Source organism: Falco naumanni, chromosome 7, assembly GCF_017639655.2.
Source record: "Falco naumanni isolate bFalNau1 chromosome 7, bFalNau1.pat, whole genome shotgun sequence".
Classification (NCBI taxonomy): Eukaryota; Metazoa; Chordata; class Aves; order Falconiformes; family Falconidae; genus Falco; species Falco naumanni.
This window is the reverse complement of record NC_054060.1, coordinates 62,776,232-62,801,899: the sequence shown is the minus strand read 5'-3', so window position 1 is coordinate 62,801,899 and position 25,668 is coordinate 62,776,232. Positions and strand designations below refer to the sequence as shown.

At 53.3% G+C, this 25,668-nt stretch overlaps 1 protein-coding gene and 1 long non-coding RNA gene across 7 annotated transcripts; one reads left to right on the top strand and one right to left on the bottom strand.

The window, feature by feature from the left end:
- Positions 1–1,449: 1,449 nt before the first annotated feature.
- LOC121091497 lies at positions 1,450–9,425 on the bottom strand. 6 transcript variants are annotated; one of them, XR_005828951.1, is made up of 6 exons: positions 9,357–9,425; positions 8,721–8,836; positions 7,704–7,882; positions 6,408–6,562; positions 5,107–5,947; positions 1,450–4,471 (listed from the first exon to the last, which is right to left on the bottom strand). It is a non-coding gene; the product is annotated as an uncharacterized LOC121091497 (long non-coding RNA). The 6 variants fall into 6 exon arrangements; XR_005828950.1 differs by lacking the exon at positions 9,357–9,425 and adding an exon at positions 9,047–9,303; XR_005828949.1 differs by lacking the exon at positions 9,357–9,425 and having other exon boundaries at positions 8,721–9,040.
- A 104-nt stretch (positions 9,426–9,529) lies between these two features.
- On the top strand, positions 9,530–14,935 carry FOXA1 (forkhead box A1). Its single transcript, XM_040601383.1, has 2 exons — positions 9,530–9,861; positions 12,316–14,935. The coding sequence occupies exons 1-2, from the start codon at positions 9,790–9,792 to the stop codon at positions 13,576–13,578; spliced, it is 1,335 nt and encodes a 444-aa protein (XP_040457317.1). The 5' UTR covers positions 9,530–9,789; the 3' UTR covers positions 13,579–14,935.
- Positions 14,936–25,668: the final 10,733 nt, after the last annotated feature.

Genomic DNA, 25,668 nt, shown 5'->3' with positions numbered 1-25,668 from the left:
AAAACGATCATTAAAAAATTGTTCAGCTGGTTGGATAAAGTCAAAAGTGCAGTTTCTCTTCTCCTAGCTTGGCTGAGTCCCACCACTTAGGAAGTCCCACGCCCAGTGCACATCATTGCCACCATCCAAGTTCCTGCTGGAATGAGGCTGAGATGCACATGGTGCCCCACAGGCTGTGGGATGAAACTGGAGCACAGTCAGGAGGAGCTGATGATGCTTCCAATAGTCAGCTTCATCTAGGCAGTCAGGAATCGGGACAGCATGGTGCAAATTAAAACTACGCAGCCTGGTACGGGCTCTGCAGAATATGCCAGAAAGAATCCTTGGAAAGCTGATTAGCAATTACTTACAGGAAAAAGGAAAGTAAGAGCATAACTACTTTGCTGGTTTGTCACTAGATGCTAAACCTTGCCTTGGTATCCTTTTCCAGCTGGCTGTGAAACTCTTGACATGAAATAGTCCAAAGGCTCCCCAGCCTGGGAGGGATGCTGCTCTCTCCCTTTCTATGTGCCACAGCCAAAGCATGAGTCTGCCTCAACACAGCACTACACTTGCTCAAAACTATTAACCAATGGAATAGCTCTAGCAAGGATAACAGCATATTTAGTTTCACCATGATGCCTAAGTAGCATTACCCCATTTTAGAGACCAGAAGCTAGAATGAAGAGAGTTTGAATGATTCCAAAGTCCCCTAGTAGGACCAGTGGCAGATTCATAACCAAGTCTGTGCTTCTGACTGCTAGTAAACAGAAAACCAGATATGTGTCCTCAGGCAGTAGGCTACTGTTTGCTCTTTCAGGCCATCAGCATCTTTCTTATATATACACTTCTGCCATGTACATATATAAAATGGCCATAAATACTCAGAGAAAGTCAACTAAGTATAAGCTAGAACTGTGAAGTTGGGCCACTGGGAATTAGCACACAAACTTCTCTGACAGTTACACTGTGGGGACAGTAATCTGTAGCAGGAAAGTGGAGTAAAAGGATGTGGGGGAAATAATCTCTTAAATCAGAGACGGTCAATACTGAAAAGCTTTTTGGTTAGTTGCAAGGGTTTGATCCAGCTGAGCTAAAGGAAATTCTTTTTTTTCTCAGTGATCAATCCATATTGAATCCCTTGTGCAGTAAGTAGCCATAGAAAGGTTTTGTGGAATTAGTATTATAAATCACACATTCAATCCCTTTGTGAGTGTTGAAAGCATTGTCATTCTTCTAATCACTATATCCTGTCTTTGATCCATAACAAATATGCACACCCAGCTCTACTAATCTCCATTATGATTGTAAGATATCTGTATTTGCCAGTACTATGCCAGCAGAAATAGTTAAAATTTTTCTTCCTCCTATGATTTTGGACATGGCTTTTTTTTTCCTATCCTGATTGAAACACATTATTTAAATAATGGCATATCCTTTATAATTCAAAATAAATAAAAAAATCAAAGATTGACAACAAGATGGAGCCCTTTTATTTAAAAACATATTTATAACAAGATAATCATTACAATGAGAAAGTCATTTGATCATTTTGAGCGATCATGAATCCCAGATTTATTTTTTAGTATGACATGACCGTGATATTTCCAGATATGTGCCATTTTACTGTATAGCCCAAGAGAAATTACATGAGTTACTTCTAGAAACCCATCACACATAGCCTTTACTATAGGCACAAGGTCAGAGACACTCCTGGCTTTGAAGAAGGCTGTAAGCAATAAACGGAGAAATTACAGCTAAACACCTGCCAAAGTCTTTGCTGGGCTCAGCCCTTTACTTGCTTTAGTTTTAAAATTTGATCATATTACCTATGCTCTCCATTGTCTTTCAGTTAATACAGCAGATTTTCCAGTCAGCTATTCCAGTCCAACTCTTCTGTTCTCTTAGGACAACAGCTTGACTGTGGATATATAGATGTAGACATATATGTCTGTGTTTGTAGTTCTCATAGGTTTCACAGCTGAAGACTCAGTGTTGGGGGACATAGAAATCCCATTTAATCACAAGAAAAATCTTCATATCTGATCAGTTTCTTCAACAAAGGGAAATGCCCTGCAAAGGGTGGGGAAAGGTGTCTGCAGAGGCTGGAGTTCCAGCTACTTCTAAGGGTAACGTTAAGAAAGATTTAAAGGATTTCTGGCAGAGGATGGACGGTGAAGGAAATATTCCTAGATATCGATCCTGAAAAAGGGAAAAGGGTTGTTTGTTCAATGGGTAATAGGAAAGCCACCTGAAGAGCTATAAAATTGTTGGGACGGATGAGAGGATCTCTCTCTTTAGGAGGAACTGAAGGAAAGGTCAGGTGTTGGATTCCCTGCCAGTCAATCCCACCTGAAGTCACTACCTAAGAAGGAGTAAACCTGAAACTACATGCGCTGCAGAAATATTTTGGCAGCTGCCTTGTTGGCTGGGGAGGGGTGGAGGAAGAATTAATTAAATCTGATTTTTCCTTGTCTCACCAATAGCTGCACAGGGAACTGAGCCTACATGACGGCAGAAAGGAAGGCACATGGTGAGCTAAGTGACCTTCCTGATGTCATTCCTTTAAAACTGCTCAGCAGGGGGATTCACCCTTGAAATGCTTGAAGTAGCAGCAGAAGCTTAGGCCAACTGCTGAGAGGACCAACCACTCTCCAAAATACTGAACAGCTGCTGCCCCTGAGGAGTCCTAAAATGTTACCAAATCCAGACCTTCCTCTGCTTTCCCATAGACACTAGTTGACTATCCTATTTTATGAGTCTTGCTTACAATTGTAGGATGTTACCAGTTGATACTCACATTCTCGCATTTCAATGTAAAACTACAGGATGTGTTACATAGGGCCTCTGGGCAGCCTCTTCTAGGGCAAACATCATTTTTGCTGCACACAGGTTAATGTATGTCCCCAGATGGAGTAAATGGTCAAAGCATTTCTGTATATGTGTGATCATGCTGCCACACATCCCACAATTGCTCGCTGTCCTTGTTAATACAGCGCAAGAATATGTGCCTGAATTCATTTATGCACTAGGAACTGCAAGTTGGGTAAAGCTGTGAAACTGCTCCCTGGGGGAGAGTTTAAATAAGCCAGCCTTGATTTTGTACATTTGATTCTTCAGAGCTGAAGCCAGCCAAGAAAACCATTTATGATGGATACTGGTCTCTCCCAGTGCTTTTCTGTAAAACTGCTGTAGAGACAGAGACAGGGAAATTAATAATTCTTTGCAGGTAAAGGAGAATGGAGCAAACAATCTGAAAATATGGTGCTATGCAGTGAAGGAGGGGTATCATTCCTCCGCTCTCCATCACCCAGAATCCAAGGTACTAAACCAAGCCCATCTCCTGCATAGGAAGGTCAGTTGGCAGAAAAACTGGAGTATTATATTGGTGTGAATGTTACAAATTGTCGATCCGCTCTGCATCTCTTGACCATCTCTTGTACAGTGCTGTTTAGTTTACATCAATAAAACAGATGTTCTCACAGAGAACTCACGGCAGGTTTTGGAGAAGCAAGACTCATGGAGAGTGGAAATTGCTTTTGTTCAAGCAGCGGATATTGTTGGAGGGAAAAAAAGGCAGACTTTCGTCCATTAAGTCACTTGGGCAGCTTTAACAAAGAAGTAATTCTAGGATTCATGCAAAAGTGTCTCTCCTGCCAAGCTTTGTTTCTTATGCAAGTTTATTTAGATTAACTGCATTCACTGTCTTAGTTTTCTTTCTTCCTTCCTTATATGTGTACCTCAAAAATCTGCATATGTCCTGAAATACCATTTTTGCAATTTGGTTGAGATTCTACGAAGTGAGTGCCATTGATGTACATGTGTTTATCTCTGTGAATAACAGAATTCCCATCTCCCCTGACACTTTCTTCCATGCCACAAGACTGCAGCTACTTTAAAAAAAAACACCCTTTAAACCAAACCAAACCAAACCAAACTTTTTAAAAGATACTGAGTAATTGGATAAGAATTGGCACACTGATCAAATGACACAATAGAAGTACATCCATTTATATTTCAGTAAATCATAACATAAATGAAACATCCAAAAATTGAAATAAATACCTATGTGGCTGCTGTTGAATAAAATGAGAAATACGAAGTGCATTTATTTTTACATAAAGTAAAACCACACTTGCCCAATAACACACTGCAGTGTGGGCAACCTGCCAGCTGGGGTTCTGCAAACAGCATACACACAGCTAACCATATTAGCAAAAATAAAGTGATTGTATACGGTGGGTCATGATTTACCTAGTTAGGAGCTCTTTTGTTACACTAAAAAAAAAAAGTAAGCAGAAAAACACAGAGCCTTCCTTGCTCTCATAGCTGCAGCCATCGGGTGTTAACTTATTCGTAATTTTTCATTTTGTTATTTCTGCTTCTTTCTCCTTTAAGTGGTCTGATACATGAGTATTTTCGGGCGGATGGGGTGTTATATTTTATGTCAGGAGTGTTGCTTAACTCTGATGGAGCCAACTCCGAATGATGCCTGGAAAAATTAAATGCAATTAATTCCACTGAAATAAATAGATAGATAGATAGATAGATAGATAGATAGATAGATAGATAGATAGATAGATAGATAGATAGATGAATAGATGAATAGATGAATAGATGAATAGATGAATAGATGAATGAATAAATAAAAAAAATTAAAAGGAAGAAAATGAAATAATAAAACTAAACAAAACAAAATAGAATCCGGCAACGGCAAGTGGCTACTGCAACGAGTCCCAGGACGCCTGCGGGGCCTGGCACAGAGCCCACGAACGGCGCACCCTGAGTGTGACCCCGAGAGCCCGGTGGCCCCGGCAGGACCCGGCCTCCGGGGGGGCGACCGTGCGCCGCGCTCCCGCCGGCAGCGGGGCGGCCCCGCCCGGGGTCCCGGCCGCTCCGGAGGCCTCCGCGCCCCGCGGCGGCGGCTGGAAGTGCGGAAAACCCGCGGCCGAGAAGCGCGGAAAACCCGCGGCCGAGAAGCGGGCGGCAGAGCCGGCGGGTGAGGGGTGCGCCCCCCCGGCCCTCCCTGCCGGGGACGGGGCAGCGGGAGGCCACGTCTGTTCCGCCCAGGGGGATCCAGACCGCGGGTCCTGGGTGCGGAAAGAAAAGGGGGTGTCCCCCTCCTACCTCGGCTCGGTCGGGGAAAGGGGGTCCATCGGTCGTCCTGGTCGACGATAAGGACCGTTCACGCAGCAGAGGCTCCTAAGCAAGTGCTGGCCCCCCGGAGTGCCCTCACCTGCCCGGGCGCTGCTCCCGAGCGAGAGGAAGGCAGACGCCGCCTTATCGCACCGCCCCGGCTGGTGAACGCCGGAGGCCTGGGGGTGCTCCGGGCAGAGGGACCCGGGCGGGCCGGGATGGACCCCACCGGCTCTGCTCAGTGAGTGCTCAGCGGCAAGAGCACAGAGCTGGGGCGGCCCTGGCCGTGTGAGGGTGGGAAGCAGGCCCCCCGACTCCGCCGCCGTCTCGATGGGGTCCCTCGCTCCAGAGGGACCCTCCCGGCAGTCCCCGACCCCGGCCCCCGGCGCGCCCCAGGGCCGCCCGCGCCCCCACCCCGTCCAAAGGACCCGGCTCTGGGTAGCGGCACGTTCCCACCCGATTCCTGTTTACCCGCTTGGGTGGGGGAGGATTTCGGGTTGGAAACAGATGGGAAGAGGGATTTCCCACCGTCGGGAGGGGTGGATGAGTAAGGACAAGGAGAGGGTGGGAGCGGCTGAAGAGTCCCACACGGCGTTTGAGGCGACCCGCTGCGCAGGGCTGAGCCCGCCCGGAAAGCCGGGCACCAGCGACCCTCCGCGGGGGCCAGATCCGGGGAAAAGAAAAGGTGGCTGCACAGCGAGGACCAGGGAAGGCATCCTGATGCGGAGATAACCTTGCAGCTCCTTCCCGACTAGACATCTGCCCCGCACAAGCACTACCGAGAGATCCCCGGCCAGGAGACGATGGCGTTTCGGTAAAATCAAATGAGACCCTGCAAGTTAAACCGAAGGGGCGGCCGTCAGGAACTGCCCCTGCCAGGGGAAAAGTAGCCCTTAAGCTGGAGCGCCCTGCATCAGCGCTCCGCCGTTAACATTCAAGCCCCCGCCGCTCTCACCGCCCGCCCGCCCCACGCGTGGGACGGTACCTGCGGGCGGCGCTCCCGAGCGGCGCGGGGCAAGGGGCCAGCCCCCGGGGCCGCGGCGGGTCCCCGCCTGGGCAGCGCCGGTACCGGTGCCAGCTCCGGTCTCCGCGACGCTGCCGGAGGACCCTTCCCACGGGTGAGGCCCCTCGGCCCGGCCTGACGGCCGGGACCCGCAGGCATGCGCTGCCCAAAACGCGGCCGCTTGCCGAGTGGTCTTTGCGGGGGGCAGCTCTCACTGCACCGCTGGTAACACGGGCTCTCGGGGACGCCCTCCTCCCGCTCCACACACACACAGACCACACGCACGTACTTTTTTTTTTTTTTCTTTTTGGTCAGTTATTATGTTTCTCTCCTTGCCAGCGCGCACCAGTGGAGCCAGGAGCTGAGACCCTGCTCCCCTTTAGGAGGAGAAAATGCAGTTCATCTCAGCCTGCGCTTTTCTCCAAACTGCACAAACAGCTCCCACTGGAGGGGAAAAAAAAAAAAAAAAAGAGGGGGGAAAAAACCAACAAACCCACACACACACACACAAAAAAAATCCCACCAGTGTACAGCCTGATCAGAAACTGGTGGTACTCTGACCAGAGCTGAGGAAAGGGGGAAAGGCTCTTTGTAAATCGGGCTAGGGCTACCGTCCTGAAGTCTACAACCCACAGAATCAGCTAAGTGCCTCTGGGGAGCTCCTGGCTACAGCACGCGTCCTCCATCCTAGGGGAGCCCTTCCCTCCCCGCTGAGCCTGCCGCGAAGGGTGCGCACAAATCGCGCTGGACTGTCGGAGCATCCCACACAGGGTTTCGCATAAGCGAAGTGCAGGGCAAGGGCAACTACCGAAATACATTTTTTTTCCTGTTGCCGTGGGCAGAGCCGTCACGACCCTCTTCTTCACGCAAGGAAGGCTTTTCTCCAGCAGGGCTGCAACACAGCGGCCGGGGCTGGAGGGAATTCCCAGCAGCGGCTGATTGCCTCGGGCTGGCTGGTTTGCACGCCGAGCCGAGAGGCTCTCCAAGAAGACCACAGACAGGAGCCCGCCTGTGCTCTCACCTCGGGGAGCAATCCTAGGAAGAGGAGGCTGAGCCCGCAGCCGCAGCCGGACAACAGGAGGCGCTGCGACTTTGCACAACCCCGGCCTCCCCTCCCCGCCCGGCACGGCGCGGCACGGTCCCGAGGGGCCGGCCGGAGCCGAGAGCGGCTTTGCCGGGCGCCACATCTGCTCCGCCCGGCGAAACGCCTCCGCGGTTTGTAGCAACATCCGAGGAGCGTGGCCGGCTTCGTGCCTGCTCTTTTTTCCAGGTAGGGAGCGAGCCCTGCGTGGGCTGCCCGGCGCCCCGGCGGGTGTTGCTCCCGCGGGGCTGGGCTCCGGGAAGCGGGCAGCACCGCCCCGAGGTCACCAGGCCGGGAGGTGCCGCCAGCGGGGTCGCCGGGACCGCCGCGCCCCCCACCCCAGCCGCGCCGCACGGGCTGCACTGCTGAGGGGGTCTGACCCCCACAGACCTCAAGGACGGAAATGAACGAGCCACCTCCCAGGGGTCTCTATTTTCAGACGTATAGATCGCTTCCATCAGGAAAAGAGGGAAGGTGCATACACGAGGACCGCAATTTTGATACCTCTTAGATTTTCCACTGAGTTTTGTTCCAATTTCCATGAGTGTAGTTTGACCATTTGAGAAAGCAAGGGTTTAATCCAGTGCTTTTATCTATTTTATTTCCTCCAAGACACATTTTTCATCCCTTGTTCTCGTCTGCTGATTCTAGAGTTTTGTTTGTTTCGAGGATTTGACTTAATTCTGTTGCCAGATTTAAAGAAAGAAGGACGAGGAGGGAAAGAACAAAGAAAGGGGTAACAGAAAACGCATTTAGAGGACAAGTTAAAACATATTTGTCGAAGCAGAGATATGCTATATCTCGTCATTTGAATCCTGGGTCTCTGTATAAGAAACTTTAAAATCGTGTTTGTGAGGGTGACGTTTTCGCAGATCACTCGAGGACAAATCACTGTGGAAGCAGCTGGACGATAAACGTGCCAGGCAGAAATTCAGACCCAGATGTGTATTTTAGTTTCTGTTGTTTGATACGCAAGCCTTTTTCAAAATCCCAGGAAACTTTGTTTCCCCTTCAAATTCCCATTGTCCGCAAAGTTATTTCGGTTTGGGGGTTTTGGGTGTTGGTGGGTGGGCGGGTTTTTTGGTTGTAGGGTTTTTTATTATTACTATCAGATGATAGAAGTTCTAGCAGCTAGGTATGAACAAACTCATAAAGGATAGGGAAGAGAAACCCAAGAAAAGTCTGTGGTCTTGACATAAGCTCGAAAAGCCGGACAGGGCAGGAGCAGAAACAGATGTTCGATCCGTCTGCAGAGACTGACAGATTCCCTCCATAATAATAAAAAGCGTTGTCCAATGTCAGTTTGTTTATTGCCCCTTTTTACCTTTCACCAACCTGTCTAGATTCCTCCTCCCCTGTTCTTTGCAAGAAATGAGGTTAAAGAGCAAGAAGTTGGCAATGAGATACCCGCTACTTATTATTTCTGCTCCTGGGTGCCTGGTACCAAAGAAGGCTTCCAAAGGAGCCTTCTGGGCTGGAGGCTTTCCACAGTAAAGATATAAAATAGTTCCAGTGACTCACCTGATGTTTGCCAAGCGGAGGTTAATATCGGTGGATCCGCATTCAAACCTCTGTCCGCATTTATTGGGTGCCTGTAGTGTTATGTCTCAGCGCGGTGACTCACACGGTTTCTAAACCTAAGGCACCAGAAAAGAGGTACCATCATCACCCTCCACACAGGACGGCAGCCCGGTTTGAAGGGCTAGGCTTAGCCCGGGGCGAGGGGCGGGGGGGTGTCGGGGGGCGCTGGGGAGCGCGGAGCCGAGCCCTCCTGCCCGCAGCCCGCAGCGCCGAGCCCGGTGCCCCGGCCCGTGGGTGCTGGGAGCGGGGGGCGCCGCGGGAGGTACCTGCACGGTACCGGCTTTGAAGTGAGAGGCGGGAGCTGGGGGGAGCCTGTGGGCTGTAGGGCTCGGGACTTTGGAGCACGTCCCGACCATCAAGTTAAAGTGAGCATCTACTGGACTTTAGTAAATATTGCCCCTAATCTCAGGGGTTTAAGGCTGGATGGCCTTTTGCATTCTCTTCAAACAGAGGGGGCTGCCCTTCCCTTATCTACCTCATTTCATTTCCACGGATCCCTCCTAGTATTTGTCCTGTCCATCTGAAAGGGTGCGCCCCCCCCCCCCCCCCTTTTCCTACTCTCTCCCCCTCTCCCACCTCTGTCTCTCCTTCTTTCCCCACAAGCTTAAACCAATTACGCCGCTTTGCAAATAAAGTGCCGCCCCGGGGGAGTTGCAGGCGAGGGGAACTGCCTTGTTTGCAGGTGCATCTCCGGCTTTGTAGGTGCGAACGCCTTTGTGCGGCGGACAAATGGGGAGAGGAGGAGGAGGAGGTGGGTACTTCTGCGACGTAAGATCCACATCAGCTCAACTCCACTCACATCCCAGCCGGCACTTCCTCACTTTCTCAACTGTCTCGCCCCACACCGCTCCCTGCCTCCTTTTTGGCTGGTTATAGAGGAGAATTCGGCACCCCCCACCCCTCCTGAGCGCTGGCTTCCTGCTAGGTCGGGCTTTCGGGGTCTTTTCCTGCTGCCCGTCGCTCGCTTGCAAGAGGGCTGGATGGTTACACCGGGCAGGTTGGCTCCATAATGTTAGGGACTGTGAAAATGGAAGGGCATGAAACCAGCGACTGGAACAGCTACTACGCCGATACTCAGGAGGTGAGTAAATCCCAGAGTCTGGCTCTGCTGCTGCCCCTCTGCAAAGGGGAGAGGGGGGGCTGGGGGGGGGGGGGCTGGGGGTCCGGAGGGGGCAGCAATCGGAGGAATCGGTTTGCGCTCCAGATCCTGCCAGCGCAAACGTGCCTTCCCCCCTCCCTCCGGCGCCGAAGCTGGCCAGGCTTCCCCGAGGAAAACACGGCTTCCGAGAGCCCCGGGAGGCGTTTGAGGGAGACCCGGGGCGGCTGCGGGCCGGCTGGGGGGGCCGGGGGGCTGGGGGCAGCCCTCGATCTCGTCTAAAAGGCTCAACCTCCGCCCGCGGCGCGCACAAAAGCACCCCGTAAACTCTCGGCGGGGGGCAGGGGGCTCGCCGCGCTGCCAGCCCCGGCTCCCTCCCGGCGGATGGCAGAGGGAGGCAGCCGGGGGGCAGCGCGCCCCGGCGCAGGGGGCAGCGCCTTCCCCGGGCGCCTCGGCGGGGCCGCCGGCCTCTGCGCGCCGTCGCCGGGGGCCTCACCTGTTTAAAGCCGGGCAAAAAGAAAGGAGCGCGGTGGGGGGGGGACGGACACAGCCGTTTGTTCCTACTTTGCAAGACCGGCTGCCTGCGGAGTGCGCTGCTTGCCGGGGCCGGCTGGCGGCGCTGCCGGGAGCGGCCCCCGGAGCTAGACCGGGAGGGGGGCCCGCACCCGGCCCCGCCGCCCCGGCCCCGCCGCCTCGGCCCGCGGCACCCCGGGGGGCGCTTCCCACCCCCGCGCCTCTTTGGCCGCACGGCTCAAAGGAAGAGGGAGAACCAGCCCGAGCGCCAAGAGCCGCGGCAGAGCTGAGGGCCACGGCGGTGCCCGGAGCCCGCCTCGCTCGGCCCTGCGGGGGCCCGGGGTCCGCAATGTGCCGCTGCGGCTCTTGCAGCGGGGGGGTCCCCGCGGGAAGCCAGCGGCCAGCAGCCCCTCGGCTTCCCGCCCGGAAAGGAGCCGTTTTAAGGAAGTGTGGTGACGAGGCAGGCACCTAGGTGTGCGCACCCGGGCATTGCATCAGCACACCCGGACACACGGCCTCGCCGTCCCCACGCCTCGTCCCTGCGCCCCGGAGCTGGCACACAGCGCCCACGGCGCCGCGCGGGCACGGGCAGATACGTGTCACCCTGGCTGGCATCTTACTAACAGGGGAAAGTCGGCTAAGGGCAAATAAGGGTCATCCTAATTACGTGCCGTTTCCAGGCTCGTTTATCCTCGCCACACACATTGTCCACAAACATAAAGTTAAGCGATCTTCGCTTTTGCTGTTTTCTAGGCTCAATCTTTTCTCCTCCCGTGCTATTTAATTTGAATCACTGCACAGATGCAAGGTGGGAAACCCTTCCACGTTCTACCACCTCAAATACCTAATGTGATCCTCTAAATTAAAAGCGCGTTTATAAGCTCGTGGAATTTGTAGTGAACGGTAATAAATTTTATACATTTAACCGTCGCTTAAACCTCCTTTTCTTAGCCGTATTGCCCTTGTTCAGTTAAACTGAGAACGTCTTTCTCCCTCCTGTTAAATCAGACGCCGTATGGAAAGAGCAATTGCAGGCTCTTCGGCTCTGCCTTTTTTAAGAGTTGTGTTATGTGGTAGGTTGCTACAATTTTTGCACGTCGGCCAGTTGTAGAAAATCTCAGGCAGGGAAAGTTCAGGCTTTTCGTACTTCAGGAAAGTTTTTATTTTTTACTTTCATTTTAAAACTGACTTGATAGAAAATGTAGACAAGGGGGAAGCTTTCCACAGACAAAATGCGTGGATATGAATTGTTGGCTTCTATTTATTTTTTTTAATTCCCCCCCCCCCCCCCCCCCCGCCCCGAGAAGACATTATCGCATCTCGTGTAAGAACAGAAATTTAAATCATTGCAGGGTGGGAGAGATGCGTGAGATTATTCTCAGCAAGTGCAGGCAGCTAAATTTCTCCTTGATGCAGACAGGGTACGTCCGCAAATTTCAGTAATCTGATTAGTTTAAATACTTAGCTGGCCAGACGGGACACAAAATCAGCAAAACCGCGGGAATACTCCGGGAGAAAATCTCTTCCCGTGGCAGATAAAGCCCGCAGCCCGGTTCCGCGGGGGCGCGGAGCTGCTCTGGGAAGGCCGTCGGTCCGTGCGCCCCGGTGATGCCGGCGCGCCGGTGGAACGGGAGCGCGTCAGGACCGAGCACAACCCCCAGCCCAGGTCTATAAACGTGTTTATAAACACATATAAATGCGAATTGGGCCTTTTAATCGCGCCAGCGGCCTTGCCGTGCGGCTTTCGGAAAGCGCTCTCTAGGGTGCCGGGGAAGGGGACGGCGTCCCGCGGCGGGACGTGGCACGGCTCGCTGGGTAAGGCGGGCAGGACGGGCAGGAAGGACAGGACGGGCGGATCCGGCCCCGCCGGGGTCCTGCCCGCGCCTCTCTCCCCCCTAACCCCCTCTCTCCGTCTCACTGCCCTAGGCCTATTCCTCGGTGCCCGTGAGCAACATGAACTCGGGGCTGGGCTCCATGAATACCATGAACACCTACATGACCATGAACACCATGACGACGAGTGGCAACATGACCTCCAGCTCCTTCAACATGTCCTACGCCAACACGGGGCTGGGGGCCGGGCTGAGCCCCGGCGCTGTGGCCGGCATGCCGGCGGGCTCAGCGGGGCCGGTGAACGGCATGCCAGCCGGCGTGGCCGCCATGGGCACGGCACTGAGCCCCGGTGGCATCAACGCCATGTCTGCCCAGCCGGCCCCCATGAACGGGCTGAGCCCCTACGGCAGCATGAACCCCTGCATGAGCCCCATGGCCTACACCCAGTCCAACCTCGGCAGGACACGGGATGCCAAGACCTTCAAGCGGAGCTACCCCCATGCCAAGCCGCCTTACTCCTACATCTCCCTCATCACCATGGCCATCCAGCAGGCACCCAGCAAGATGCTGACGCTGAGTGAGATCTACCAGTGGATCATGGACCTGTTCCCCTACTACCGACAGAACCAGCAGCGCTGGCAGAACAGCATCCGCCACTCGCTTTCTTTCAACGACTGCTTCGTCAAGGTGGCCCGCTCCCCCGACAAGCCCGGCAAGGGCTCCTACTGGACCCTGCACCCTGACTCCGGCAACATGTTTGAAAATGGCTGCTACCTCCGCCGGCAAAAGCGCTTCAAGTGTGAGAAGCCAGCGAACAGCAAAGCCCCTCAGGAGGGTAGGAAAGATCAGGCCGGGGCCTCCAGTTCCAGCTCCAACTCCCCCCTGCACAGAGGCCACAATAAACCCACGCAGCTGGACACTGCCACCTCCCTCTCCAGCTCCAACCCGTCCACCAGCCCCCAGTCTATGGACCACAACGGATCGAGCACGGAGCTAAAGACCTCGGTCTCGGCCGCCTCCTCCACCATCAGCTCCGTCCCCGCCTTGGCCTCCGTCCCACACCCCCCTCACTCCTTAGCCCACGAACCCCAGCTCCACCTCAAGGGCGACCCCCACTACTCCTTCAACCACCCCTTTTCCATCAACAACCTCATGTCCTCCTCCGAGCAGCAGCACAAGCTGGACTTCAAAGCCTACGAGCAGGCGCTGCAATATTCCTCCTACGGGGCCAGCATCCCCGGCGGGCTGCCCCTGGGCAGCGCCTCCATGGCGGGCCGGAGCAGCATCGAGCCCTCGGCCCTAGAGCCCTCCTACTATCAAGGTGTGTATTCCAGACCCGTGCTAAACACCTCCTAGCTCTGCGTCCCCCACCGCAGGGGGCGAGACCCTCTCGCCCCCCCCCCCCCCGGCTTTTTCCTCCTTTTTTCCCTCTCCCCCCGACAACCCGAGGTGTTCCCGCACGCCGCGTGCCAAGGACTGTTACTTTTTAATTGTCTCGCAAGGCGCTGTGTGTTGTTCTGATGCACCACGACCTCCTGCAAAGCCGGCCGCGTCCCGCTTGTACATACCTCCCCCCCCCCCCCCCCCCGCCGCCCAGCCCCTCTCCCCGGAGATCCCCCAGTCTTTGCAGGGTGTTATTAAAAAGAAGAAAAAATTGTTGAGCTTGTAAACTACTTGTTTGTGCTTTCCGCCCCCTCGTCTGCCCCCCTTCTGTGCTCTATAATCTCATGTAAGTTTACAGGTATGTGGCAATACTTTAACAATACGGAGATGAAGAAGCGAGTAGACATTTAAGACTTTTTTTAATTAAAAAGGCTTTGAAGGACAATACTGCTGTGAAGTAGCAAAACACTAAGAGAATCTCTAAGCAACAAGAGGACTATTTACTTTCTCGGATCATCCTTTTGATACTTGCAAAATAAACCTTCGGCTAGTACAACCCGCATACACCCGGATGCTGCGGGCCGGATCCTGCACTCCCGAGGGGACCAGCTGGAGCTTTGGAGTGCAGGATGCGACCCTTCCCCGCCCCCCCCCCCCCCCTCCCCCTCAGCTGTTACCTGTCTTGGGGTGTAATATAAAGTTACAAGAGGTCACAGCCAGTTGGATTTTTTTTTTCTTCCCATCTGTTACTGAAGATTCTCGTTCATCAGGAACTCTCATCAACATGTGGATGACCTGCTTATTTAATTTAAGTGTCTTCATGGTGTACCAGCTAGAACTGTATATCTATAACAAGGTTATTTTCCCCCTCCCCCAGGAAACGTTGACTATTACACCGATGCAAGGAAAAGAGGAGAGTTTTCCCTCTCCTCCCCTTTTACAACTTGTTTAATACGTTTTGGGGTTTTCTTTTGTGGCCGTTTAATTATCGCCATCGTTAGCTTGTTTCATCCAGTGTTAATGCACTTTCCACAGTTTTACACGGTGTTAGCATAGCCAGACGGGTTTTATTATTATTCCTGTTCGCGGTCTCAATGTTCTTAATTTATTGCATGGTTTATATTTTTTTCTTTCTTTACAGCTGGAAATTGCTTTAAATGACAGTAAAAAAAGAATTACACGTGAATTTAAGAAATTTTGTTAATTTTATAAATGTGATTGTAATTGAAAAAACATATTTTGATTTAAAACGATAACTGAGAATTTAATGCGTGAAGTATGTTTTTGATCATTTGCAGTTAAGGACTTTAAATAAATCAAATGTTAACGATGAAAGACTTCTGCTATTTTCTTTCAAAATTTCTGGGGCGGGTTAGGAGGACGGAGCCATGTGCCAGGAAAACAACAGCAGCACCGAAGCGGGGATGCGAAGATCGATTTGCGCGGCCCGGCCTTGCGCAGGGGAGGAAGGGGACGCACCCGCAGGGCGTTTGCGGGGCACTGCGATGCCACCGGCGTGTGCGACGGTGTATGTCGCGGTGTCTTTTTTTTTTTTTTTAATTTTTTTTTTAAATAATAATTCACCGTGCCGGGGAAGGTTGAGGGAGGGAGGGGAAAAAGCCAGCCGAGGCTGTATAAACGTCCTGCGCTCTTTGCTGCCAGGGCAGCGACAACCAGACCCGGCGTTTCCCCGCCGGACGGGGCGATGCCCGAGGGGAGCATCCCCAGCGCCGCTCCACCTCGCCCCGGGCCGCTCGGGGGCCGGACCGATCCCCCAGCCCAGCTCCCGCTCTGCAACCCTGGCTCGGATCGACCCCGGCAGTAACAGCAGCCGCGCTGGCGAGCGCCGGTCCCCAGCAAGCAGCATCGTCGGGGGAGGGGAATTTAAATGTGAACAGATTTCGCTGTGATCAGCCCCCTTCGTGCGCCGCCGCCAGATAAAAGAACTGTGTAATTCACATAATTAGCACATAATTGCCCCCTGACGGGTTAGGGACAGCGGCGACAAACTAATTTCAAGGGTCGATTTAGAAAAGAAAAGCCAAGCCAGCGTCCCAGAAATCTCACCGACTTCCTCCAGCACTACCACCCACCGTAAAACGGGAGGAAAAATACGGGCGAGCCCCTCCGCCGCGGGCTTCGCGGGTGCGGCCGGCGGGGGCCGAGGGGCGAGCGCGGCGCTCCCGGACGAGGCGGAGCCGGCCCCGGGCTCGGGCGGGCGTTCGCCGGGTCCCGCCGCGGGAGGCAGCGGGGCTTTGTGCCCGGGACGGGGGTCTGGCTGGGTCCTCCATGGCCCGGCTGCGCGGCCCCCTCGCCCTCTGTATCTTGCTGAGCTGGCAAACGCCACCAGATCCCCTGCGGCCGGGGGCACCTCGGGGGTTCTCGGCACCAAGTCCGGGCGGGTGGATCCCGTTTAAATTCCCGCTGCTTCTGCCAAAAGGAGCTTCGTGCAAACGGAGACAGGATGAAACCCGTTTTCAGCAGGACTTCACTTGTCTCCCACAGACTAGTCTATAGAGAATATACCACCGCAGAGTGGAGACATTGATTTAATGCCCTGGGCTTGTACATAGAAAATATCAATCGACCGACAGCGATAAGGCAGCAGGTTTCGCATATCAGCTGAGGAGCACAGACTGGGTGTAATGGAAATATTCGGGGCGTGGGTAATAAAAGGGTTTAAGCGGACCGACGCGGCTCCAAACCTCTCATAGATAAGGAGCGGAGTCTGTCACGGATGCAGCGTGTGCCCCTTCGCCACTCGCCATCAAGATTATATTCCATCCCTTTCTTCTCGTAGGCAAATGGTGGCTGCGGTGGGCAATGATGCCCTGACATAACAGGGATGCGGCTCACGCTAAAAATGCGGGTCCCCGAGGCAGAGAGCGCAGCTTTCTGTCACCAGTTTGAGACCTGGAAGTCAACAGAGGGGGGAAGAGCCCCCTGCTTTCTGTCCCGTTCCTAGCTGCCCTGCTGCTGCTTTAATCCTCTTCTCGAGAAACCCCCAGCCACAGCGCAAAAATAAACTAAAAGCAGGCTCCAGAGGAAGAGGGTGCATGCCCCCCAACCCCCCGCCCCGCAATATGTAGAGGGGAGCTTACGAGCATCTCCTTCCAGCCGGACGGCTCCCTCTGTGCCAGCAGGGAAGCAGCTGACGGGTGCGGGGTCTTGCCCGTGTCGGAGGTGGTGTCTCAGCCCTGCATCCAGGACACAGGCAAAGCGGGGGGCCGCCAGGCTGCGGGCTTCGGGCCGTCACCGCAATTTATAGGGGAACTTCACCTTTCCCTACACGCCAATTACCTCCGACCGGCCACGTGCGAGGGAGCGAAAATGGCTCATTTAACGTAATTAAATACAAGCGGGGAGTAATTCAGGGCGGCGGGGGATCTCTGTAAAGGTTTACGCGGAGTTTGGGCGGCGCGGAGCCCTCGGCCCGGGCAGGGGGGGTGTCGGGCGCGCCAGCGGGGCAGGGGCCGTCGAGGCGGCGCGGAGGAGCCGGCCGCGACCCCGGGGGGCTGGGCAGGGGCAGCCCCCGCAGCCGGGGGCAAGGAGCCGCGGTGAGCCCTGCCCTGGCACAGCGGGGACCCCCTCCGCTCCGGGGTCCGGCTGCCCTGCGCCCCGCGGCGAGTGGGGCAGGATGGGGCCCTGGCCCGCCGCACCCCCTCGGAGCACCTGCCAGCAGCGCTTTCCCTCCGGAGAATGGAAGAGTCGATGGAATAAAACCAACTTCAGCCACCCAAATCGGGGGGTGGGGGGGAGAAATAAAATCACAAGCACCTCCGGGGTTGTTTCCTGAGTGCGAATGGACAACACTGACATCTGCATCGGCAAACAATCGGAGGCTTTATATTTATTGGAAGGAAGGAATTTGAAATGTTCGGGACTGAAAGATGAGAAAAAATATTTCCTGGTCGGTTTTTCCCTCTGAAACTTAGTGATGTCAATAAAATAGATGTAAATCGTAAAAGAACGGCGCGAGAAAACACTTCAGCCGTTGGCATAGCTTCAAAAATTGTTTTGAAATGTTGAGCAGACACTGAATACTTGAATGCTGACTGGTCCGTCAACATCAACCCGAAATAAATGAATTCCCTTGCTGTAACGCCAACTAGCCCTTAAAAGAGCAACTGACTCGGTTTTAATTTTACAGCGATATTGTCGATAAAACGCTTGATTACAAAAACAATACACCTTGTATTATTTCTTTTCTGTTACGATTAAAGATCTAGGCATATATGCGTGAGTATATGTGATTAATCACTCTGGAAAAAAATTAAAACCAGAGACTCAATAAAGATATACTTTTTGTGCGTATTTTCGTGGTAATTTTAATTCGTGAAGAAGCAAATTATCCTCATATAAACATGGGATAGAAAGTTCTCTCGGGAGGCATCTAGATGCATATATTGTATATATTAACATATATATAATTAATATGTATTTGTTTCCAGGGGAGACAAGTGGAAATACACACAACACACAATGACCAGGCAAAAATCACACCACAATAGTGCTCAGAGAGTGACCGGGGTGCGGAGTGTACACGTAAGTCGTCGCAAAGCTCCCACGCTGCAATATCGTGTTAGGAAATATAGGAGAATGGTTAATAGCTAAAACAAAAATGCAATTACTTTGATTATTTAAATGTCAAGGGCGGTGCTGCAAAATGGGTCATTTCCTCCCCCCACCCCACCCCCCAATGCAAACCCAGGCTTTTCAGTTACTAGCAAAGGCAGAGAGTAATAACTAAAAAATAAAATAAAATAAAATTGTACGTTTTCTGCGATTTGCAATGTCGAAAGGTCTTTTTCAGCGGGAGAAAAAAAAAAGAGGGAAGAGAAGAGTGGAAAACGGGAGGCGATAAGAAGAAAACCTGCCTTTGTTCTCTCTGGTTATTTTCTACTAATTATTCTGCCCATTGTGACAAAGTAGCAGTTAAGGATAGATTAGTGTAAATAACCGCGCATTTCACTCCCAAACCGTGCAACTTTCTGGCCCAAGCCGTGCCATGGTGTTTGTGTTTCTCCCCTTCACCTCAAACAGAAACTCATTGAGATTTCAGATCTTTGAACTTTGGACAGATCAAACTGCCAGCGCTCACCTTTGTCTCCAGTCATCAGGATTTAAAACATATGTAACCTTCATGGCCGAATCCATTTGTCTCTATGAGAGGAAAAAACTTACAACCTCCTCTCTTCCCCCCCCACCCCCCACCCCAAAACTCCTACATTTAGTTGAATCCACGGAGACGATCATTTCCCGGCGTGGCGCCCCTGCTGCGGGAGCATGGCTCCGATGGGTTTTGCCCAAGCGCGTTATTTTAGGGGAAGCCCGTCGTTATTTTGCTACTACCGTTTTGCCGTTGGTAATCTAAATTTTCCCGTGAAATGTTCATACACCTGCTCGTTATTCCAAGGGAGAGCTACCGGCAGAATAGGAATTATTTTTACTATTATTACTACTACTATTATTGCTACTACTATCGCTATGACTATCATTATGGTTATTCTCGCAGGCAGCCGGCGGAACAGGCATGAGCATCGCCATGCCCCCGCTGCCCCGGGCGCGGCTCGGAGGTCCCCCGGCGGCACGGGAAACTCTGGAGCGGGGCGGGGGCGACACGGGAGCAGGCCGGGACCGGGAGCGGGCCCCGGCGGGCGCGGGGTGCGGGGTGCGGCTGCCGCTGCCCTCCCCGCCCGCGCCGGTTTCCTGCCCGGCCCCGGTAGCCCGAGCCTTCCCCAGCGGGCGGCGTTGCCCACCTGTGGTCCAGCCCAGCCTTGGGTTTGCGACCCCCACCCTTCGTCTCCACTGGGTACCCGGAGGGAGTAGCAGGGGACGAGGGGGTCCCCGGGTGGTCATGTTTCGGGCGGCCCCATTCTGCTTCCGGGATCGAGCCCGTTCACACACCTCTTGGCACTGAAAGGGTGCCGAGTCCGCCGTCGTTCGGGGGAAAAACCACCCCCACCGGCTGGGGCATCCCCTGCACGGACGGGGCCACCCCGCTGGCCGTGAGCGGTCAGACGGAGGTGCCGGTGTCCCCCGGGGCCGGCACCCTTCGGGAGGGCTCCAGGCGCTGCACCGCGCCGCGGGGAGCGGGGCCCGCCTTGGTGCCACGCCAGCGGGGCTCGGGGGGGACGCGCCGTCGGGCCCCGGCCCGCAGTGGACTCTCACCTCGCTCCGAGCCAGCCCGGGCATCGAGGCGCGGAGCCGCCTGCCCCGGGAGCAGGATCTGGCCCTCTCGCAGCAACCATTTCTACGGCAAACACCGCCTTTGTGCCCGACACCTCGAAATGCTCCCTAACGAATCATCGACACTTGCGACCTACTGCGCCGCAGCTGAAATATATTTCCCCCTTTATTTCTCCTCTCTCCGAGCCTGCCCGGCGGGTTGCTAACACACATTTCCTCTGGTTATGACCAGCGGAAAATGTAAACATGTTGGTAACTAGGAGGTGGGCCTCATTCTGCAAACCGGCATCTCTCCATAGTGACTCTCAGTAATGACCTCTTTAGCATAATAAAGCCCAGGGGGCGGGGAATCTTTGAACTGCAGGGCAGGAGATTGGAATAAGAGCACGTCTAAATTTATTCAAATGTATGCAACAAGTGTTCTAGTTCTAAGGTTACCTGATGCGGCCAACAGACGTTTTCTCCTCTTCTGTTCTTTGCCTTGCCCCGTTGCTTTATCTAAGGAAGCGCTTTACAAACTTCAGGTATGTCAGTATGTTATACGACATGGAAAGGGAACAACAACAAAAAACCCGAACAACCCGAACAGACCCAAAGGCAGCAAAACCAAGATCCGACCCCACATTCAGTGGAAAAAAAACAATACTAGAGAAAACCTCCGGTTTTGAAAGGGGGAAAGCCCTCGCCTCCAAATACATGGCAGCAGACCTAACATCACACCCCGGCCACCAGGACGTCTGGCAGAACCATCAGAGCCTGTGAGCGGAGGAGACCCCGCACACCGCCACCCGCCCACCGGGGTGCCCCTGTCCCTCCGCCGCGGCTGCCCGGGGCCGGTGCACGCCGCCGCCGGGCCCCGCCGGCACCCCAGCAAGCCAAGAGCCACGGCGCATCTCCTCGGGTCTCCCTTAAAAACACCCCCATCGGGGCAGCGGCGTCCTGAGGACGGGGGGGAAAAAGAGCCGCTGGCCGGTGCAGAGCAGAGCTCTCCCCCACCCCACCCCCCCGGGCAATTGTTCCCTTGAGCCCCTATTAATGCGGGACATATGTTATCCACAGGCAGTAGGCAGCGGTAAGCCTTCGCCATCTAACTTGTTGCTCAACTTACGAGGCGGTTCTCATCTTCTCATCAAAAGCCGCCGGTCTTTCTTCAGCCGTATGGACAAAAATGTGAACAACAATGCCCGCCTCCCTTCACTTCAAAAGCTGCCATCGCGGAGGCTACCCAGAGAATTTTCTCCCTGCCTTTCATTCCCGGTTTGAAAAAAGGCACTACAGGGCCAAGGCGCTCCTAATACTCTTTGATGGGGATTGAATTCATTATCTCCAATAACACAATTGTGCTTGGCCAACGAAAAGAGCAAAGTAATACTCATCTAGAATTAGAGAGCAGGGCTCAGAAGAAAGGGAGCGGGAGGGTGAGGGGGGTGGGGGCATTTCAAAGGAAAAGCGGGGAGGGGGGGGAATGAGAAAACACCTATATCGAAAATCGGCTTGGAAGGAGGGGGTCCCCAGAAGTTTAAATTACAGAAGTGTATTAAGTGGCGCATTATACGGCTCAAGGCGCGTTGGTGGTCTGACTGCGCGTTCCCCCCTCCGCGGCCGGGTCGGCACCGGCTGGGCTGGATGTTCCCGACATTTCCCTCCCCGGGCCCCCCTGCCGCTCCGCTACCTGCCCTGCCGCCCGTCCCCGTGCCGGCCGGGCTGCGGGCGGGGGTACCGGCCTGCCCCGGGACGCCGGCCCTTGCCCGGGTGCAGCCGCAGCACCTGCGGCCCCCCGCCTGCTCACGCTGACTTTGCAGAGAGTTCGCAGCGATGGGGAGCAGCCAAGCAGGCACACAGCCCTCTGCCCCCCCTGCCGCCTCCGGGGACCCCCAGAAGCCTGCCCTAGCAGGGATCGGGGTGGGGTCTCTCAGCACCATCACACCCCGACACCGTCCAGGGCAAGGGGCGTGCAAACACCAGCCCCCCACCCCTCACCCCCCCGAGGGTTACTGCCTCCAGCGGCAGCCGGCATAGCCCGCCTTACCGCGGGCTCGGTCTCCTCGGTGGAGGGCAAGGGATGGAGGGAGGAATGAATGAATGACGGAACGAATGAATGAATGAATGAATGAACGGAGCGAATGAATGAGTAACACACACACACAAATAAATAAATAATCGAGCACAAAAATCAACCGATTGGAAAACCGCTGTGTTAATATGAGAGATTAAAATATTTGCCTGTTTGGCTTCCAGCGTAAATGTTTTCTATCGGGTGTTATCCAAACAGGCTAATTTTGAAAGCCAAGCAAAATAATAGCGATGAGCTCTTAAAGGCATTGCACGTACGGCGGGCAGTGGCGGGGCCCTGGGCAGTGGTGGTACACGCGTGTCCGCAGGCGCACGGAGCGACGGCGAGGTGGGCAAACCCCCGTGTGCCCCGCGTCTCTGCGGACTGGCATTCACGCATCCATCCCAGCGCAGAACCCGCTTGTGCTTCCAAACTTCCCAGCTCCCGCTGCAGGGGCCCCGGGGGAGCCGCCGGCGGGGAAGGGGCGCGCCCGCGGGGCGCGGGGTCCCCGCCTGACGCCCGGGGTACCCGCCGCCACACCGGGCAAACGCTGCCTCCAAACTGCTTTTCCCAGGCGATGCCCTTCAGGCGTCGGCGGTTACGCGGGAGGGGCCCAGCAAAGCGCATCGGTCACCCAGGGGGCTCCTGGCTGCTTGGGGGGGGGGGGGGGGGGGCAGGGGGAGACCCCGCTTCCCGAGAGCCAGGTTGTGCTCCAGGGAGTAGGAGTCCCCCCACCTCACCGTAAACTGGGAGCCGGCAACCCTGAACTGGCCAGTTGAGGAATTCCCCCCCGGGAATAAGAAATGCCATCGCCTTCGAGGGGAGGTTTGCCCCAACAAGGACACATTGGCCAAAGTGGGGGGACAGGAGGAGAGACCACCTCTTCCAGCCCCCGCGGGGCTTTCCGCATGTGCAATAACGCTGACCCTGTCGCCCTTCCTCTCGCAAGGCAGAGCTGACCTTGACAGGACTGATTTCTGTGGATCCACACTCCTCCTTTTAAACGTTCCCTGGGTAGGGGGTAGGTTTTTTTTTTTTTTCTTTTTTCCTTTCCTCATGAGTTCAGACCGAAATTGCACTGACCTCAGCAGAGTCCGAGGTTCAAGGATTCCTGGACACTTCCCACTTTGTAGAGTGCCTTAGGGGTTCATTCTTATTTGAGGGGAGGGGGCTGCTTATTTGTTTAAGAAAATTAAAAAAAAAAATATATATCTAGAATAAGGTTATTCCCAGGGAAAGCCATATCCTTGTCTCCTGCAGAAGCAGGAGGAAACCTCACGTTGTTTCTGCTGTCTATTTACACCAAGCTAGCTGGCTAACTAAGTGTTTTACTGTTTGTAGCTTACCTCCCTGTGCATAATAACTTCTCAAAAGTATACATTAAATGACCACATACTTCATGTCCAAGAATTACTTTTTACAAGTCAGCTTACCTTAACGATCAATGTGCCATTTGTACTTTTACACAATAGACTTTAATTGTTACAAGGGAGCCCTTTGGTCTATAAGAAAAAATTTGTTTTGTGCTGTAGCACAAACAGAGGATTAGGAGTTCAGGTAAGGAATAAGCAGCAGCAACAACTTAATTCCTAGGTAACAAAGATCCTGCTTTCACGCCAGATTTCTTTCTAGTAAAAAGCAGGACAGGGCACCATCTCCAGCTCACTGGACCAGTCAGACATTACTTAGCCTGCATTTCTTTCTGGTTTAAATCTGTCAGGGTTTCCCACCCTTCATCCCTTCCAGGGCCAAAAGTTGCATGTAATGCTATGCAGTTCTAAGTAAATATAAACACAAGAGGTTCGCCAAATTAAATGGAATCTCTCTCTCTTTTTTTTTTTTTTTTTTTAATACAGTGATTTCACATGCAGAGGTTGAAGGCAGCTTTGTGAATTTAATTTTTAGCATTCTGTATTTCCAGTGAAACCAGTACAAAGGTGACTGGAATTAAAAGTATTGCTTTTATTTGGACTGATGGCTGATTTTTTTTTTCCTTGTAATCACTGGCATATCCCAAGTTTGGGTAGAAATTTAAAAAACCAACCAGGTTTACGACAGAGACCCTCCTTCCCTTCCAGTGGCTGGGCACTGGCAGAGCATCACAGTGGCCTGACCCTCCCCCCTCACTTACTTGGGGTGGTGGGTGTTGGGGGGGGGGGGGGGGGGCAGGGAGCACGGCTTGTTTCTGAGTTTCCATGGGTGTTTCAGTGGAGGGGACAACCTGTGCACATATGGTGGGTGAAGCCATCCAGAACATTTTCAGCTTCAGAAACAAACTCAGTGACAAACAGATCCCAAGCGCTGATTCATGGTCTTCAGCCTGACCCCATACCAGGCTGGCCATCGTCTGTGACAGGCAGCCTTGATCCTGGGGGGTTTGGGGGAGGGGGGTGTCCCATGGGTTCCTGCTGCCACCCTTGGGGTAGGGGGGAAGTGGTGGAGGGACCTGTGGGCAGCCTTAGCCTGGCTTTCACCCCCAGATGCCCCTGCTTTCCCCCTCACCTTTTTTGGCTATTGGTGCCTTTCCATAACAGTGAAGGTAGGAATGGCTTGCTCAGACCATGATCTCCTTAAAAATTTGAATAATTACAAATGAGGGCTGTATAAGTTGATGCAGCTAAAAACCTTTTGCATGCTTGTATGAGTGCAAGTCACAAGGTCAAACCTGCTTGAGAACCAGGATGGATAGGAGAGACAGCCAAGGAATACATAGCAATGCCCTGCTGAATGATAGCAATCCCCAAATGCTTCCTCTTCCCTTGACACCGCCTTGTATACCCCCACGCTAAGAGTGAAGCCATCCGAGATCACCCTCCTAACATCCCTAAGCAAGGGAAAGAGGTCTTTAAGGATGCTGAAGGATGGCTGGGAGGACTCTGGGCTGCAGATAGCTTCTACTCTTCTGTTACCAGCAGCGGAGATCAGCTGGTGGGTTTCCTTCTGCCCCTTCTGGGAATCTGGGGGAGACCCAAGCACACACACAGATAACAAGCACAAATGCACACACGAGTGGGCTCAAAGTACCCCAGGACAAGAGCTGCACAGAGAGGTCAGCTGCCGAACACAGGCCTACCGGCAGACAGCGGCATGGGCCTCTGCCATGCTCTAGCCAAATGAAAGCTGGAAATACCTTAGTGGCAGAAGCAGGGGGCCTTCGGAGAAACTTCCAGCCTTTAGTTATCAACTCTTCAAAACAGGGACTGTTGTTTCGTTCTGTTACAGAGTATGTTCCCATTCATGGGTTACTGCAATGTCATAAGCAAATAAGACCTAATTAAATAACAGTAATTCTAAGTGTCTCTCAGAGATGCACAGCACTTTGCAGGATGGAACTGCAAGAGCCACTCAGTATTTTTTACCAGTAGTTCAGATTTTTAAAGCTTGGGAAAACAGTATGTTTCCAGACCCATCCTGATGCTATGAAAATATGTTTTGTATTTTTCACATATTGTCTGATAACAGCGGTTCTTTGCATGGTAGTTTTGAACTTTATGGCAAATGTATTCAACTGATAAACCAGAACATTTCAGTCTACTGTAGTGGCAGATTTGCCAATACCTTTAAGTTTCTGGTAACATGCAAGACCTTTCTAAGGCATAAATGTGTTCCCATTGTATATATTGTCCCCATTCTAGAAATGGTGGAACAGAATAACAGCTACAGTATAGATTAATCAGAAAAGACATTCACAGAAAGGAATTGTTCATTTTCAAGTATGTAATTTCAGAAGAAGGAAGGTCACTGTACTTAACCAGGTGGATTGTTTGTGACAGGGCAATCTAAGAACAAACAATCAATACATGTATTTTGGATCGAATACT

Excerpts from the sequence above, each read along its gene's own strand:
- FOXA1 (XM_040601383.1), top strand. The coding sequence starts at position 9,790 with ATGTTAGGGACTGTGAAAATGGAAGGGCATGAAACCAGCGACTGGAAC. Across the intron at positions 9,862-12,315 it reads ACTACGCCGATACTCAGGAG|GCCTATTCCTCGGTGCCCGT; the intron begins GTGAGTAAATCC and ends TCACTGCCCTAG.